This window comes from Corvus brachyrhynchos, unplaced genomic scaffold, assembly GCF_000691975.1.
Source record: "Corvus brachyrhynchos isolate BGI_N302 unplaced genomic scaffold, ASM69197v1 scaffold101, whole genome shotgun sequence".
Taxonomy (NCBI): Eukaryota; Metazoa; Chordata; class Aves; order Passeriformes; family Corvidae; genus Corvus; species Corvus brachyrhynchos.
The window spans coordinates 14,578,081-14,596,918 of NW_008237239.1; the positions used below are offsets into that span (position 1 = coordinate 14,578,081).

General features: G+C 36.8%; 1 protein-coding gene across 2 annotated transcripts in view; it reads left to right on the forward strand.

The window, feature by feature from the left end:
• Positions 1 to 18,838, forward strand: part of CENPF (centromere protein F) — a 35,634-nt gene continuing 16,796 nt past the window's right edge. The window contains exons 1-10 of one of the 2 annotated variants that reach the window (XM_017730029.1): positions 1 to 11; positions 489 to 693; positions 2,044 to 2,240; positions 4,453 to 4,568; positions 5,574 to 5,665; positions 8,033 to 8,300; positions 9,790 to 9,992; positions 12,751 to 12,876; positions 14,538 to 14,666; positions 16,202 to 16,324. In XM_017730029.1, the coding sequence (XP_017585518.1) occupies positions 532 to 693; positions 2,044 to 2,240; positions 4,453 to 4,568; positions 5,574 to 5,665; positions 8,033 to 8,300; positions 9,790 to 9,992; positions 12,751 to 12,876; positions 14,538 to 14,666; positions 16,202 to 16,324 (1,416 nt within the window). In that variant the 5' untranslated portion in view covers positions 1 to 11; positions 489 to 531. The other variant, XM_017730030.1, reaches the window with a different exon arrangement.

Sequence of the window (18,838 nt, forward strand, 5' to 3'; positions counted from 1 at the left end):
GGCGGTTAATAGTGAGTGAACGGTCGGGTGCGGGGTTGACGCTGCCAAGTAGCCCTCCTGTCTCGTGAGGGCTCTCTCCGCCTGTCGTTGGTTACTAGTTTTAGTTCCTCTGAAATGCCCCGAGCTCAGCCGCGTTGCTTTGAAAAGTAAATAAAGAAGCGTCGCTGATGCCCGACCGCAGCCTTGTGTTTTCGCAAGGAGACGCCACCTGAGGTAGAGCTGTCAAAGGCAGCTCTAAGTGTATAAACTCTGTTGCTGTCAGTAGATTGAGTAGAGTGAGGTTTTATGATCTGATCTTAACTGCATAGAAGTGTGTTAAAATAGGACCTAATATTTTAAGTTGCTGCTGGGTTTTTAGATCAAGAAGCCTGTACGGTGGTGGAATGCTGTATTCTAATCGCTGCTAAGCTTAAAAAATGCAATTTATTTAAACGGGACGCTTACTTAACCTCTTGGAAGGTCTCATTGTAGTTGTTTTTGTGTTTCAGGCAAAATACTATCCATTTGGTGTGAAACAAGAATCCGGCCAGCATGAGCTGGGCTGTGGAGGAATGGAAAGAGGGCCTCTCCCCCAGAGTCCTGCAGAAGATCCACGAGCTGGAAAGTCAAGTGGATAAGCTCAAAAAGGAGCGTCAGCAAAGGCAATACCAGCTAGAGACTTTGGAGGCAGCTTTGCAGAAACAGAAACAGAAGGTAAGTCAAAATGCCATTCTCCATGCCAAACGCTGTTATAACAGTTTCTTATCTGGTGGTTGTTGTTGTTTTTAGGGGATGGGTTAGTGTTTTGCTTCTTCCCCCCTGACTGAAAGGAAAGGTAGCACAGAATTATAAACTGTTTATTTTCATCTTACTTCATACTCATCATATTCTTCCCTCTGTTTAGTTCTTTTTGGTTGTTAATGTGATTCCTGCTTCCTATCTGTTTGGCATGATTGTCTATTTCTAGGTATTTAAGTGTACTTTGAGGTTTTTCTACAGCTCTTTGTGATTAGGAAAATAAACATTTTATTGTTATACCTGTTAAAATCTGTGCTAACGTCTGGGCCTGTTTTATATACCAGAGCTGCACAGTTAGCAGCCTCTTCCTATTTCACCTTGCCTACAGATACCCATAATCTTTTACTTAGTTTATGTAATTCCTTGGTTTTTTTCCTTGCAGAGACTGGGGGTTTGGGATTTGGTGTTCTTTTTCATTTTTATGGCTGTAATTTTACACCTCATCTAACTACCCCATCAGCCCTCTAACCAGGGGACCAGACACCCTCCTGGCCAGGGTCCTCCCATGCTTCAGATTAGCAGAGACCCATTTGGTTCAATTTTGTTTCGTAGTATCTAACTATAGCTCAGAGACAATTTACAAGTGTTGCCTGTTAGTCCCATTGTGTTGCTACAACTTTCTAGGGAATCCTAAGCCTAGTAGTTTTTTTTGAGCTTCTTCCCACGAGTTTCCAGGAAATTGTTTTAACCATCCCAAGAAATGGCTGTGCTCCCCAAACCAAAATAAGGGGTGCTTTAAAATTCTGAGAAGTAGTAGGTAATACTATTTTTCAGTCAAAAGAACAACACTGTGCCAAAGATGGTACCCCTTAGGTGCTTCTCCAGGGAGGAGAAGGACATCTTTCCTGCCAGACTCTATCTTCAAAGCTGTGACCCTTGATAAAGATTGTGCACTCTGTGGAGTGAGCCAAGGTCTTCTGGCTGCTAAAGATAGGCTGGAAAGGGAAGTGAGATGATTTTTGAAGAAGATGGACTAATGATGATTATTAGTATTTAGGGATTGATCAATTTTTTGAAGAGCTTGTATCTCGTCAATAAATAGAAATTGTCAATGTCACTGAGTTGATTTTCAGGAAATGTGGGTTTTATTCACACCCAAGAATATTTAAACAATATGTACATCTGAGGTTTTTAGAGCTGTCAGGATTTTGAAGTGTCAGGAAGAAAGTAACAGCACGTAAACTTTGTGTTACTAAAATAATAATAAATGCACGATAGTATAGAGAGGAGTTGATAATTTCAAAGATGTCTCTGTATTCCAACTAGGTTGAAAATGAAAAAAATGAATCTGCAATACTAAAAAGAGAAAACCAGAGCTTGATGGAATTGTGTGATAATCTTGAGAAAGCAAAGCAGAAAATTTCACATGATCTTCAAGTGAAAGAATCTCAGGTCAACATTCAGTCAGGTCAACTGAATTCCAGCAAGAAGGACATTGAAAGGCTAGAACAAGAACTGAAAAGGTGAGGACTTGTTGTATGTCTCTAAAATATTTACAATGATTATTTTGTCTTTTTTGCTCATTTAATATGTCCTTCATGGTATTTTAGTTTCATGTCATACTTCTTTCAGAATTTGACTGAAGTCTCAAAACATTAGCCTGTTTTTACATACACACGTGCATATACAAACTTCTACATGAGCTCTTGTGCTATTTGAAGCAGTTAGTGCCTGTAGTTTCTGTTTATTTAAGGGCATTCTGCAGTGTCATGGGAAATGGGAGCCATCCATTCTGTGATTTTTTTAAAAAAAATTTTGTTTTTTTGTTTAAACAAACAAAAAAGCTAACACAACTGAGGCACTTGGCAAAAGTAACCTGCAAAGAACTTGGCGTTGCAAGCAAAGTACACGAACAATTCACTCTGTGAGATGAAGTCTACCGATAAACTTTGAGCTCTGAAAGAAGGAGGCAGGAACTTCTATTGGAGTCAGAGAGGAAGCTGCCAAAAGCAGTGGTACTGTGACCGAGACACAGAATCCAGTTGCTCTGGTAGAGTGGTGCCTAGTTCATAACACCTCAACTTATAAACACTGCTGAGACAGTGTCTGTGTGCTGTCTGTAGGGGTGGAATGCAAATCACACAACACAAGAATCTTCTGCAATGCAGGCACATCTTACATCCTTCTTCTTCTGAGGGTGCTACACAAGTGGAACAGTTGCCCAGAGTGAAGGGCTCTCACCTGTTAAACTTGCTCTCATAGAAGAGGTGCCCTCCATTCTTGAATAAAAGAATTTCTGAAACTGTGTGTGCTCATAAGGCTGAGTGTTCTGTCTATGCAATAATTTGTTGTGCTAGTAATGCAGATTACTGTCACAGAGAGGGTTGAGTCTGGGCTACCAGGGTTCTTTAGGGCTTGGGGTATTTGTTTGTTTTTATTTTCACAGCCTGCACTATGTTTGCTTCCTGTAACTTTTGGATGGCATGCCTCATACATGTCCTGATAGAAGTAAATAAAGAGGAAGTTGTGTTGTTCTTTCTGGGTTTTTTTTCCCTTTGCCCAATCATTTTTTGAAAGCTAAAGAGAGTTGAGGTATTTGACTCCTGTGAGAAACAATACAACACAATCATTTATGGCATGTAGAAACACTAACTTTGTGCAATGAGTTGCTGAGATCCATCAGTGAAAAATCTAGTGAGATTCAGCAGGGGTGATAGAATCACACTAGTGTTCTCTGTATCTGCTGTCAAATGTTGGGACAAAGAGGTAGTGAGCTGAGGATATGTGTTCCATTTATCTATTCCCAAAATTTAGTCTGGTTTGCTGAGTTCCCCCTTTTCGTTATAGTATTGTACATAACTGTTCTCTACAAAATATATATATATAATATAATACAAGGTATTACATGTACCTTGTTCTTGGCAATTGTTTTTGATTTTGTATTTGTCTGCATTTTGTTTGGTATGTGGTCATTTGCCATCCCAACTAACAGTCCACTGGGAGAGGAGTACTTGGCATTGTGTTGTAAAGGAGGGGAAAATAAAAAAGGCAAGTGTGGAGTCACTGATGCAGTGGGCTACAGCCTGAACTATCATCAACCTGTGCTCACTGAGCAGGATGAAAGTTACTGTATAGCCTCTGAACTAGTTTTATATATATATAGGTTTCATTGGATGCCCTTGTAACTCTTCAAGCTCACAGAAGTCACTTGAATGGGTTGCCTACTGTGGTGTTTTGGGTAGTGATGTAAATGGAGCACATGAAAAATGTGGACAGTATTCCCTTGCATTTTCATGAGGTATGCACACTTTTCTGAAAGTGTGTAGTATCAGAACATAACTAAAAGTTATGTTTCCTGCCATAAAGATGCTCACTGAAGAGTAAGAGTTTGATATTCTCAGTGCTTACAGTGATTTAGGTATATTTAGCTGAACTACAGCTTTGTACAGTGAGACCTCAAGCACTTCTAACAGATTTTTTTCTACCTGGGGTTTGGTTTTGTTTTTTAGCTCTGACTCCTGTGTAATTGATTAACTGTTGAAACTCTAAATAAAATGTTGTTTCTTTATTTGTGTTACACCATCTGAAAATTTTCAGTGGATGTATCTTGACTTGATCTTTAAACTAAGTCCTTAGAATCATATAATTTATTATTGTATGTTATGCTCTTAAAAATAGATCATTAACTTTTTCGTTTCCGTTATTAATTTATGCTGCTGCTTCTTTCTTAAACAGATGCAAATGTGAGCTTGAGAGAAGTCAGCAAACATTAACTGCAGGAGATGTATCATTCAGTGGCACTCCACAGAAAAGTTTTACTTCTCCTTTAACACCAGTTCGAAGTTATAATGGTAAATGATTCTTTTCTTCGTTCAGCATGTCAGTTTTCTTGGAAGGTGGAGTATTTTAAACATTACACTTGTACTGAGTTGCTCAGTCCCTCTTACATAGGTTATTTTAAGAGTGTCTACTTTGTAGCACCTCAGATTTCAATTTTAAAAATTATTAGTGCAGATTGAACACATCACAAATATTACATCTTTTCAATGCTACATTGATGGACATGGAATAGTAATAAAATATCCTTCAATAGACTGCAGCAATATTTTGAATGCCTGTTCCTGGTGTCAGCTCTTCCCTTCATGTAGTGGGGATCAAATTTCTTTCTCCATGTACCACGGGTACTTTAACTAAAATGCAGTCAACAGTTAAATGTGTTATATCTTTGGAAAATTATTTCTTGTTTAGACTGTTACTGTGCATAATAACCTACGCAATTAATGTTCTGTATCCATTTCAAAATATCACTTCTATCTTCAAATTAGTGACATCAAATAGATTTATATACTTGAATGAACTAGAAAAGTGAAAGGAAGTTTCCTTAAGTGGAGAACTGTTTTGTAGCCAGACACCCTTATGCACTTTATGCTGAAAAACTTTGATGTGTTCAATATTATACATATTATTTACCTCTTTCAGTGCAGTGAACAAATGTTCTATGAGTTTGGCATCTCAGTCTTACTCCAGTGGGAAAACTGAGATAATCTCTTACACTCTTGTTCCTTTTACTTTCTTTGTTCCTTTTACTTTCTTTATGCAGTTAGTGGCAATGTCAAGCATGGCACTCCTGAAATAGGGATAAGATTAAAACTATTTAAATAACTTTATTTAAAATTGTATTCCTGGAGAGATACTTTCCCTTGAAAGCTGGAGTCTTAAATTCATTAAGATCATTGAATCATAGAATATTTCAAGTTGGAAGGGACCCATAAGGATCAAAAAAACCTGGCTGGATTGGGTGAAAAACTGGTTGGACTAACATAGATTATGAAGAAGTATTCATCATGTCTTTGTAGATGCTAAGTTTGAAGAACTAGAAGAAAAATACAAGAAAAAAGTACAAGAAAATAAAGAGCTAGAATTACAACTGAGAGCCATCCAGCTAAAGGTAAGTATCTCTTAGGAATGGCTTGTGTGATATCTAAGAAAGTAACCACCGAGTGAACTTGGAAAATGAAGTGTAAAACTAGTGAAATATATTCTACATCACATAAAATATAGTTTCAAAAGGAGAGAGAATTAATCTGTGTGTACTGCTATTCAGAAGTAGTCTTGGAGAATTCAGAAGAGCCAGCCTCTTTGAATAGCAAAGGAAAGAAGGACATTAAAAATGAGAACACATCCTTCAGAAACTGGAAGTCTCCTGCAAGCAAGGACGAGATAAAACAGTGTCAGTTATGCCAAGTTAAATACAATAGCATAATAAAATAGCCTTGAAAAAGATTGTGAGAAATAATTCACACCTAGAAAATAGAAACCCATAAATCTTTCAAACATATAAGAAGAAGGAACAGTATTAGCTGATCTCGGGCAACAAGATGAATAAGATGTGAAAGCCCTCAAGGAAAAAGCCATTGCAGAAAATGTAAAATAATGTTTTATTTAGTACATACTATGTAAAGCTTTAAAAACTTTTCTATACCAGAGCCTTTTTTCATTGGGGTTGAATCTGTGGCACAGCCTCAAATTGAAAAGTCAGAAGTAGTCTTAAATTGGATTGATAAAACGAATAGTAATAAAAAAATCACCAGATACAGAGAATATTTGCCCATTAATTGATAGGGCACTGCAGTGTGGGACTGTTGAATCACTGTGATGTGCAATGTTGCCTCATTCTTCTCTTGACGCTGAAAGGGGACGAGGATGATGACATCAGAAAAAAACCACTTACAGTGCTGATTCCTGGAAATACGGTTTAGTCAGGCCAACTTTTTGTCCTGGGCAAACTGTTAGAAACATGACACAATATGTTTATTGAACCATGTGTAGGTGTATGGAGAAAAGGTCCCTTTATTGATAAAGACAAATCATGCCTCTTACATTTTCAGAGCTTTTGGGCTTGTTTTTTTTTTTTTTTTTAAATAAATCAGAGAATGTGTGAGGTAAGTGTGACTCGGCGTGATGTTGTTGGATATCCACAAAACACTGATGAAAGGAAAAAAAATTGATAAGGGGAGTTCTTGCAAATTTTAAGGAAAAGACTGAGTGCAGTGGCAATAAATGGTCAGTTTTTACTGGGGAATGGTCAACAGAGGAGCCTGAAAAGGCTTGGTAAAGACACCTGTGCTATTCAGCATATTGATTAGTGTTCTGAAAAAGTTGAGTAATATGGTTGAAGACCACACAGTATTTTCTACCACTAAATAATTGCAATAATTAAGATGGTAAGTAAAATTCAGCTTAAAAAATAGTGAAAAAATCAGGAAAACATAATTTGAAAAAGGAATACCTGATACATTGACTCCAAAACTATGATTACAGGAAGCATTTGGTAGTCATTATGGCTAGTTCTGGATTCAAACTTTTGTCTCAGAAACTGTAAACTTAAATGGCATATAAGGAAAATGATTACTGCATGCATGGTTAGGTTTCTTTGCTCTATGTTAGCAAGTTACAGGATTGGACACAGCATTCTGGACAATACAATACAGATTTCTGGTCTTGGCACAGCTATTCCTAGATAAAAGCATATTCTCTGGTTTGACTGGGAAGTCACACTGGGTATTACATGGTTTAGGGATTTAGTTTAAGAAAAAATAATTCAAATGAGCTGCATTTCAAAATCCAGTTAAAAATACAATAGGGGCTTTACTGTTTGAGGTTTTGTTTGTTTGGGGTTTTTTTCACTTAAGGAGGAAAAAATCTACTATTTTCTCTGTTTAATTTTCCTATGGGCAAATATTGAAAGCTTGTACCTGGCGTATTTTATTATAGCAATTTTGGGGTATTCTGTTTATAAGTTTAAATAATTAAATCTCTTTTGAATTTACCTGTGCTTCTCCAGTAGAATTAAATGTTGGTCACATATCAGATATGTTAGTCTAGACTTCAATTTTTTTTTTTTTTTTCAACTTACTTGTCTTCACTTGCCTGCAAAAATGTAGGCTTCCATTTTGAAAAATGTAGGAGTTAAATGATGGGATCTCTCCCATCATTTTCCCATCAGTTAAATGATGGAGAAAATACAAGAATTTATGTTACTTATAAAAATACACAGATCAAAACACTTTTTTTGATATCCTGATTTGTATTTATAAGTATTAACTATGCTTGGATACTTGGGCTAAAATTGTTTTGTTTACATAGCATGAAAAGTAATAACATGTATCAGTACTTTGCACTCATGGGTGCTGTGACATTTTAACAATGTGAAATGATGGCGAACTATTAGCTACTTAATATTAAGTTAGTTGTTTTGTTATGTTTTGGATAAGGAACTATGTAAAGGTATATCCTTTTCTTATTTTGGACACAGAAAATAAACCAGCCCCATCCTCAAAGCTCTTTGAGTCATAGAGAGATTGCTCGGCATCAGGCTTCCTCATCTGTGTTTTCATGGCAACAGGAAAAGACACCAGCTAGAAACCAAGAAACACCTGCAAGGGGAAGTTCTGCAGCATCCTCTTTTCCATGGGATAAAGAAGCAAATTCAAGTATTATATCAGAGAAGAGCGAGTTTGACATCAGCTTTGCTGAGAACTGTAATTCTTCCCTCATGATCCAGCTAAGAGCACAGAACCAAGGTATCTGATGCGTTTCTTTAAGACCCAGAGGCAGTCTCCTGTGTGGTTTCATGAAAGCTGGTGTGCAGATAGAGGCAAGGTATTGAAATTAATGCTTTAGCAAGGAAAAGAGAAAGATACTTGTTGTTGCCTTTGGCAGCTGGCCCTGTTGGCTGCTGGTGCATTTTCAGTGATCAGCCAGTACACAGAGATTACCTACAAGCTGTGGTATCTTTTACATAAGGAGTGTGAGAATTAGAAGGGAACAATTTGTATTTTTGGGATGAGTAGAGGACATCATCCAATATAAAAAATTCCTTCTCTATTATTCCCATTGCTCATGGAACAATCTTCTTAAAACAGCTAAAAAAAGTCCTCAGGATTTCATTGCATCTCACTGTTAAGTTCAATTATATTGTTTCCTTGTTTTTCTATACTACTGATATTTTTGGCTGAGCAATATTAAAAATTTGATGACTGAACATACTTAATGATAACTGAGTTGGTCAATAATGGATGCTACTGGAAGCACAAGAAGAAGTATGCTGCAAAAAGTACAATCAAAACCCAAGATATGGTCTTGTATTGCACATACTGACATGAAGAAATACTTATTCCTGATAGCTGTAAGAGAGCAAATAGTTGGTTTGTTGTGGATTTGTTGAGCATTCACTTAAGCCTGCTATTTGTACTCTTTGGACAGCTTTTCCACTGTTTTACAAGTCCCCATACTCTCCAAACTATTCATTCAAATACCTCCCATACAGCTTCAATTTTGGTGGCTTTTTCAACTTGGAAGCCATACAAATTCAGAATCAGGAAGACAGGACTTCTTTTATCAAAAAAAAAAAAAAAAGACCAAAAACCAAACCATAACCATATAATAGTAATTCTGGATAATGCCCCATGTAGCTAACTTATGTTGTCTACTGTGAATTGTGTTGTGGTTTTTGGAAGATAAACTCTTACTGATGCATACTGTGAGAATATTACTTGGTTTAGTTTTATATGTATGCAGTTTTGAGACAGGAAAAACATTAAAAATATGAATTGGGTACAGATACCAAATAGTTGAAAAGTCTCTTGAAAGCACAGTCGCCCCAGGCAAATGCTTGTAGTGAATATACTTATAAAAAGAAAAAAAATGTAATAGATATTTCAAGTGGCATGTTTAAAAACAGTAACAAAACCAAACAAAAATAAATGAGCAGAGGACCAAATTGTCTTTGCCTTTGCAGCACTTGCTCCTGAGCTCTCATATTTCTATGTTCTTTCTCATGAGGTAGGAATTATATAGAGTCAACTGTCTTTCAGTCTTGATAGTTTTAGTCATTGATGTCATAGTAGAAGACAGATGTACCTTGTTTAACTTGCTCAAAATTTTGCAGGGTTTCTGCCCGTGTCAGGAAATCGGGTTTTTATCAAACATATTAAATACTTGTAAGTGTGTTGGAAGAGGTACCTTCCAAAGCAGAAAGTATTCTTAATCTTTACTGTTTTTTAAATTCAGAACTAAATTCCATCATTGAAGACCTAGAACAGCAACTGCAAGCTCAAGAAAAAATGAAGAGGTCCCATATGAATAAATATCAAGAGACTGAACTGGAGCTGGACAGATTGAAGTTGCAGTTAACAGAGAAGGATAAAATTCTGAACAAAACCAGAGATAAACTGACTCAAACGAGTACACAGCTCGATCAAGCTACCACACAGGTAAAACGTTGGCTCACACATCTGACTTTCCTTACAATGCATTGCCAGAATTCCTGTGTGTCAGTTTTCAGCCATTTTAGTAAGAACCAAGGTTCTCAGACTAAGTTTCTTGAGAGTTTACTAAGGATCAAGTTTACTAAGGATAATACATATCTAGTTTGATTTGTATTATGTGTAAAAACATTATTACATGTATGCAGTTGCCCATTTTCTGGAAGGTTTTTATACCACCTGAAGAAATAATTTTCATACTTGGGTAAGATTGACTCAAATTCTGAAAAATATTTTACTGGTCAAGTTGCATAGAGCAACAATGACATCTGGTGGCAAGTTCTGACCTGTCATGCTTCTTTGACAGAAAATCAGAATCTGTTGCTTATACTACAGGATGTTGTGGGGGCATAGTCCTTGTATTGTAAATTGCTTGTTTTAAATAAAGTCTAGGTAAAAATGCAATACAAAATTAAGAATATATGCAGTTTCTAAAAGGACTTTCACTACCTAACCCTAAGGAGTTTGAATTCATAGTAAAAATCAGTAGAATAGTACAATTTGCTTAGTCAAGAATTTACAGTGTATATAAATACCTATAAAAATCTGAAATGGTTCTGATTTTTGCTCATAATCATGCAAAGAAGAGGAGAATGCCAGTGCTCAAAATATTTCAAACTGCAGAAGGTAACAAGTAACTGTTTTCCTTGATTAATCAAGTTGCATTACCTTCCTAAAGTCCTTTTTCCCGACACTTAACAAAATTGAAATTAGTGCACAGATGTCATAATTTCTTGAATCTTCACGTTTTCATCTATCTTTTAACTTTTTTACCATATTAGTTTGATCCATCTACAGGATAGGGGAAAAAGATGTTTCTGTGTGTATCATCTCTGGGTATACTAATTATCCATGTTTGTCAGCAAGTTTCTGCATGCTACTTAATTATGTTGGTAAGCTGCTGTTTCCCACAACTCCTGTATTGGTCCTTAAAAAATAAACCTTTGCATGTTCTCATGTAAACCTTGACCACTCTGCCTTCTCAGAGAGACAGCAACATTTGGTAATTCTGAGAGGAGCTAGTTTAGGGGAAGTCTTGGCAGGTTAAGGGAAAATCAAACTCCTGTCATAGTCCCTTGACTTTTTTATAAAGGCACAGTCATCATGGTGCATTTGTAGGAAGACAGCTGACCCAATCTGACAGCTCAATTTCTCTGAAAAGGGCTTTATTTTAATTTATTTGATTCCACAAATGACTGGATTCAACTTCCTAAAAGACTAGGGTATTATGTATTTAATTTTCCCTTGTTTAGGGTATTATGTATTTAATTTTCCCTTGTTAATTTTCTGTGGGTTTAAGAGAGTGGAATTGTTTTACTAAGGAATCAAAGGGGATTAAAATCAGCCCAAGGGAAGGGGCAAGGCTGTGTATCTAGAAACATGCCTGGGGAAGGACAAGGAGGAGTGGGACTTGCCGCCATTGGAACTGAGGTGCAGCCCTTCCTTAAGGTGCAGTGCATGTTGCCCTTGAAGGTTCCTTTGGTCCTGCCATCTGAAGGTGACTCCTTTCTGTTCTGTTTCCTCTTTCTCGCACTGGAATTGATTCTCTGCCTGCCCACCCTGGACTTTGAAAGCAGAACTGCATTGCGATTTTGGGTTTTAGTTCTTGCCTTGTAGTCTGGATTTAATCCTGGCACTCCCTCTTGTACAGTTCTCTGTCACTGGTGCCATGCACAGACTTCAACCACAGCACCTCTGTGTTATCAAGTATTTTCACTCCTTGTGAAATCTGCAGCCTTTCTGCAATCAAGTTTCTGTGTGATGTTACAGGAGTTCATGATCCCTGCAGTCTCTGCCTAATAACCTGACATCCCAATACAGCTACCTGCTTCTTATTTTCTTATTTCTACTGTTTCATTAACTCCATAAACAGCTCTTGTTGCTGAAAAAAGAGAGTCCCATTCACCCTTTGCCATTTTTCTTACTCTCTGGGGAAAAAAAGAACATATTTTGCATTAACAGATTTGGTCTGGAATAAAAATTGCATTTTTTGTTTGGGAATTTTTTTTGTTCACTCTCTTGGGTGGCACAATATTGACATAATCAATGGAGTTAAATAAGTTAACATGGAGGTGAACCTGGAACATAGCCTGCCAATTTTTTTTTAAATTAAAGTTTAAATTGTAAAAGATACTCTGTTGTAGTAAACTAAGAGAGCTGCTTCTTTATTCTGTCCAAATCAATGTGCTGAATCACTCTGAAATTCAGTGGAAAATTCTTTTATTTTCAGTCTAAACATGTAGTTGCTTAGCAGTTTGCTGTCATTCTTTAGTTGGTAGCAACCTGAGATACTGAAAATACAATCTATTCTTACTGCCAGATGTAGCATATTTCTGCAGACTGTCAAAGACACTGATTTTCTTATTAAATTATCTAAATATATAAAGATATATACTATCTAAAGATTTTTTTATTATTGTATGTGTATGCACTCATACACACCTAATGCATACATACAAAAGTATATATACTCTTTCTATATATACACGCGTTTTCTCACTAAACAAAAGGAAAAATGAGTTTTGATGAGTTTTGTACTTTGGATTGCTAAGAATTTGTATGGTACCAGCTAAAGTTACTTTGGTTATATGAATGCTAGAACAATTGTAGTAGCTGAAAGCAGTGGTTTTTTATATGAGTGCTTGTACATTTAAATGAAACATCATTTGCACCTTTAACACTTGTGATTGAAACTAAATTATTACAGGTCCAAATGTTGGAACAAAAGGTGAAGCGATTGTCAGAAGAGCTGAATTGCCAAAGACAAAATGCTGAGAGTGCTCGTCAGTCTTTAGAACAGAAAATAAAGGCAAAGGAAAAAGAATACCAACAGGTAAGACAAGGAGAACGTTTTAATTTTGACTTGCTGAGGAGATGAAATCACTTGTCTTATTTTGTGTGTCTACTTTTCTGTTAATTGCAATCACATTTGATAGAGGTAAAAGTTGCAAAGGTAATTGAAAAAATGGAAAACAAACACTGCAATAGAGGGGAGAGGCTGTTGGAGAGGTGCAGGATTCTGTTGGTATTCACTGGACAGTAGCGGATGTGTTTGAGAGATGGAATGAGGTACAAATTCATGAGAAACTGGGCTCCATTTTTCATAGAATTATGTACATGTGAGCTCAAACTTAATAACCAACTCAGTTATTTCTGTGAAATCTGAGTTAATTTTTAATGCATTTTGCATGGAAGAAAATAATTTCTTTAGGATTATATCTCTGTTATTCTAATTTTTGGTTCATGCTCAGAAGATGTTAATATAGTCAATTAGCATAAGTGTCTTTCATTTCCTTCATGCCAGCTCTTGCAGAGAGAAAAACTCTATCCCGGGAACATTTCTGGAGCGAAGGTGTATTTAGTATTAACAACATTAATACTGACTTGGATTAGGCCTAAACTCTCTGTATTTTTCTTTTAAAGCTTAATAATGTAATCAGTGTTAGGAAATCCAAGACATAGACTCGGAAGTGATAGTGCTGCTTCAGATGGGTGTTTTGAGTTTGCTTTAGGGATTGAATAAGGGCCCTGAGGAAGACTACTTCTTGTGTCAAATTTTTGACTTGAAACCTTTTCTCTAAGATATGTCCAGACAGATAAAATAATGGGCAGAGGAATTCTGCTGGGGTAGCCAATAAACAGTGCTCCTACCAGCATTCTTGAGTGAAAAAGTGATTTTACAAAGTCCATTAGTCCAGATAGTACCTCAGGATCTCAAATTGATACTGAAGCTTGTCTAGAAGTGGTAAATTGGAAAAACGGATCTTTATATCTGAATAGTTGTAGCATCACTGTATTAATCAAAAGATGGATTGAAGGCCCATAAGCCTTCTGTCCTGGTTTTTCTTTAAGTTAGCTAAAAAAAGGCCTTCATAAGATTAATATGTAAGTCCGCATACTGCCATTCTAAGTTGTTCAGCAAGGCCATTAGTTAAGAAGAACTCTTTTTTTCTACAATTTTTAGGATCTGTGAGCTGTTATAAGTTCTTAGAAAGTTTGTTTAATGTTCATTTATTTATAACAGTCTGTAAAGTCCAATTTAAAGGCTCTGTATTACATCTTCTTGCAACAAAATTTGTGCAATATCATAGAAAAAATCAACTTTATGGTATGGTAAGTAAGTAATAGCAGAGATGAACTTGTCCACTTGTACTGTAATGTAGTTCTTATATGAAACTTACCTTTAATATGAAAAAGTTTAACACCATTACTTTCACTAGTTTTAGATTTTTTTTTTTCTTTCTGTGACAGGGATGTTGCAGTAATTAAGCTCTTAAGCAGATGACATATGTTGGGTTAATGTTATTCTTGCCTATGTGGCATTTGCCTTATGAATCAAAGATGGGTTTAAACTGTTGTTTACTGTGCAAGACAAGCTTCCCTGAGGAGGCAGCACCTGCTGATAAAAATCAGTTGTTATTTCTACAGTAACCAAAATAGAGACTTCTTGTAGTCATGTGTTTATTTCTTTGCTTCTCTGCCACTGTTTTCTAGGAACTCTCTTGTCAGCAGCGTTCCTTGCAAACACTGGATCAGCAGTGCAACCAGATAAGAAGCAAACTGAATCAGGAGCTACAGCAAGCCAAAAATGACTTCAACGTACTGCAGGCAGAATTTGACAAAGTAGGCTTCTCTTTTAGCATTAAAGACCACTACTAGAATGGTATTTAGTTGTCTCAACAGTACTGCCTTCAGTTAATTATACATAAAGAAAAAAAATAAATAATGTGGCATCTTGCATTAATGTTTTTATGGTATGTATTAGGTGTTTTGTATTTACCATTTCTTACTGCAATAATATGTATTTAAATCTGAATTATAGGCTTTTGAAAGTTTGTGGGTAGTCCACTTCTCACAGGGAAGGAGATGTAAATGCAGACAGTGCAGGTAAAACAAAACTGAGTGAGGAGCAGCTAAGGCTGATCACAAGACACTTTATGTAAAAACCATGCAGAGGTGTAGTTTGATGATAGAGCTAGTGACCAACAGGTTGTTGCCCTTTGGAAAAACAGTCCCATTTTTATATACCCTGGCCATGCACTCCTCATGTGATCCTGGAGAGACCTGATAGAGCAGATAAAAGAGCAAAGAAGATCTTACATTTAAATTAGCATATATGTATACAAGGCCAAGTGTTTGCTATCAGTTTAACTCCCTGAACTGGTTCTCCACAAAATCAGATGAATGTCAGGGTTTGTGTAAGGAAGAACATCCCCCTTGTATGAAGGAGGTATTCCACGGCTTTGGCAGCAGCTAGCTGTTAGAACACATTAGTTATCACAAACTCCCAACTTTAAGTAAGTTAGAAAGCAGCACAAGCCTCTCGAGTGGGTTGACCAGAGAAGAGGAATGTTTAAAAGCCTCAAAAAACTTTTGAGAGCATCTCTCAAGCAGCAGAGCTGACTGAATTTCTAAAAAGAGCCACAAGTTCTTGAAAGTTATATTGAGAAGCCCCATTGGTAGGCAGCCTGAGCTTGAAACATCATTTCTAAAACTGCCAACAGCTTTCCTGCAGGCTTGTTTTATTTTAGAAATATAGCCATGGGACTACATTCAGTCAAATGTTTTTACTGGAGGCTTCTTTATTTTATTTTGTATATGCTTACTGGAAAATTGATTTAATTGAGAGGAAAAAAAGTGCCTTTTACTTCCTTCTCAAAGAAAGGTAATTTATTACTTAATGACCTTGGAATAGACTTTTTTTTGACCCACTAGTGGCATTTCCTTCTTTTTTAGTCTGGAGCATTTTAGGACTATTTTGAAAGAGTTTAAACCTGTTCATCTTTTGTAAAATCTATGTCAACAGAGCAGTGAGTGCAGTTATGATCCTAACTTTCTGATTCACACGGTTAAGCAAAAAGGCAATTGTATTCCAATCTCATTTGTATCCTATATCATTGTGGTGATGTACCTGCAAGTTGGATGAATTAATCTGATTTCAGACAGTCTAGAAATGATGTATCTTACAAACATCCCATTTTTTGGTCAGAGGCAAGGGAGTAGAAAGGCAATAAGGAGCTTTTCTCTAGATAACAGTAAAGCAAACCATGGTGGGATAAAATACTGTAGTTTCATTTTGTAATAGAATGTTGAGCTCAAGAATAGGAGTTTAAAGAAAGAAGTTGTATATGCCTGTGATGACAGCATTGGTTTTCCAGGTAATGGCAGTGAAACAACGCTTGGAACACGACACCAGTGATCTCACCCAGAAGCTGTGCAGAGCAGAGCAGGCTTTAACAGCAGCCCAAGCTAAGGAAGCTGATCTTACAAGAAACTTTGAGGTGAGCAATGCTGAGGAGTATTTGGCAGAATTAATACCAGAAATCAGCAATTTGTAAATACTTAATACTGTAGAGCATTTGCTCACAATTGTGTTTTTCCCCATAAGCGATCTTTAAACACTTTTGTGGGCTATCTTAATAACTCATTCTAGTTGTAACACAAAATGAGTCCTTCCCTAACATCATTGGAATTAGTGCATTTTCTGGAACTGGTTGTGTGGTTAGGATTCATTGCTGTAACGCTGCTGATATGATTCTAGTTCATGTTGGACTTCTTTTTTTAAAAAAATAGATTGTGTTTCAAGAGATTCTTGCTTTTGGTTCTGGAATAAAAATAGAATAATAGTAAAATGCTTGTTTGATTTCGAAAGTAAATTCTAGGATCATTGACTGCTGCTTTGATTCGTACTGTCAAACTCGGTTATTTTGTACAAATACTAAATCATCTTTAAAAAAAAAGGCAACTATTTTAGAATGAGACGCTCCAATAAATACACAGTTTAGAAAAACTTTCCCCCAAATGAAGGTAAATGCAGAGAATTTTCTGTATGCTGCCATACCACCTCATTGCTTTGGTGGCAACCAGGGCAGCTACACTTGAAATTGTTACAGTTTTGCCACTAGAGACCTCATAATGCAAATTTTTTCCTTTATTTGGAGAATCAGGAGTAGGTAGGAAAAACAGCTGGATACCTATGTAACACATGTCACAGTTTGGTTTTGTTAAAAACTCTCATTTTGCTTGTTGCCAGTTGTCATCAGCAGACATAAAATAACCCGACGTAGTCTCTGCCAAAAAAATTACCTTCGAAATTCTCTGCAAAAATCTAAAGGAAACTAGTGGGTTTTGTTCAGATCATTGCAAACATTTGTATGGGTTTAGTATATTGTGAAAATTTAGGTACATTCTTGCTGGTAGATTGCGATGTCTGAGAACATTCCCAGCAATTGGAACGTGACTATTGTTAGAACAGCACTTTGCATGCTTTTGGCCTAGCTGACTGGCTCTCTCTCATATATTGACTTGTTGAGCAAGTCCAGAGGAGGCCGCCAATCAGAGATGATCAGAGGGATGGAGCACCTCTCCTATGAGGAAAGGCGGAGAGTATTGGGTTTGTTCAGCCTGGAGAAGAGAAGACTTTGGGGTGCCCTAATTGTGGCTGTTCAGTACCTGAAGGGAATCTACAAGAAAGATGGAGAGGGACTGTTTACAAGGGCCTGGAGTGACAGGACAAGGGGGAATGGGTTTAAGCTGAGGGTAGGTTTAGATCAGATAGTAGGAAAAAATTCTACACCTAGTCTAGCAAGGGGTATTCCTGCCCATAGCAGGGAGGTTGGAACTAGATGACCTTTAAAGCCCGTTCTAACCCAATGTATGATTCTATGAATACTGGAAATGTTTGCACCAAATCAAAATAAATGGACCTTTCAGCCATTTTAATTCCTTAAACTTGTTTGTTTTTCTTTCCTTACATAACCCTAAGTTTTCTAATGATCAGGCTAGTTTAATTCATGTGCTTGTATTGCATCTGTGCATGCAGCTTTGAATGCAAGGGGTTTAGATGCTTGGACTTCTTTGAAAAGTTATTAGGACTGCTAGAAAACTTAAACTATGGGTAGGGAACGCTGTGAGTAGAAGGGAAGGCAACTGTTAGTGGCAGTGACAACTTTAATCATGTTCTGAGGATGATTTATTTGTTGTTGCAAAAACAACCCTGCCATGCCAGCAAGCTTTTAGTTTTTTTCATTCAGACATTTCCATTTCTTGAGCTTGGCTTTTGTGAATCAATGCCCATCTGCTAGTAGTAAATGGATGAATAATTGGCGGTCTGTTTCCATTTGGGCCATGCCACTTCCATGCCATCTGTTGTCCAGAGCACAGGAGTTTGGAGAACAAGGATGAGTTTCCTTAAAATAACTTTCGTTTGGTTTCCTGGGTGCGATGTAGTTGCATAGCTGGGTGTTTTTTGCTGGTGGTGATAGTGTGTTTTCTTTACTTGTTTGAGGTTTTTTAAAATCAATTTATTTAAAAGAAAATGCTGTTAATTGCAAAGCAACTGTCTGAAAGTGTGAGCACTTCAAAATAAAATTTGACCAGTGTTGCCCTGTTGATGATGTTCAGTGGAAAGAGAACTTGTCTCTGCGTGAGATAACAGGTGACATCTGATCTACACATTTCATGTTAATTTTGTTGCCATTGCAGGGATTTGTTTACCGAGCTGCTTTGGAAAAGTAGCCTGACTTCATCAGCTCAGATTTTGTAGAATCTCTCCTGTCCTATCGCTATCTGTGAGGTCATGTGGAGCTGTTTTTTCTGTGCTAACAAGGAGCACACTGACTACATCAACTTGCAGCATATCTCAGATGCTGTCAATTTGTTAAGAATAAAAAGTTCAGCTTATGTTTCCAAGCAGTGCTTAGGAACCCAGGCTGCCCAAAGTCTTAACAGGATCTAATGGAGTATCTTTACTTTGATTTAAATGAACTGAGTCCTTTGATCTCCTTATCAATTTA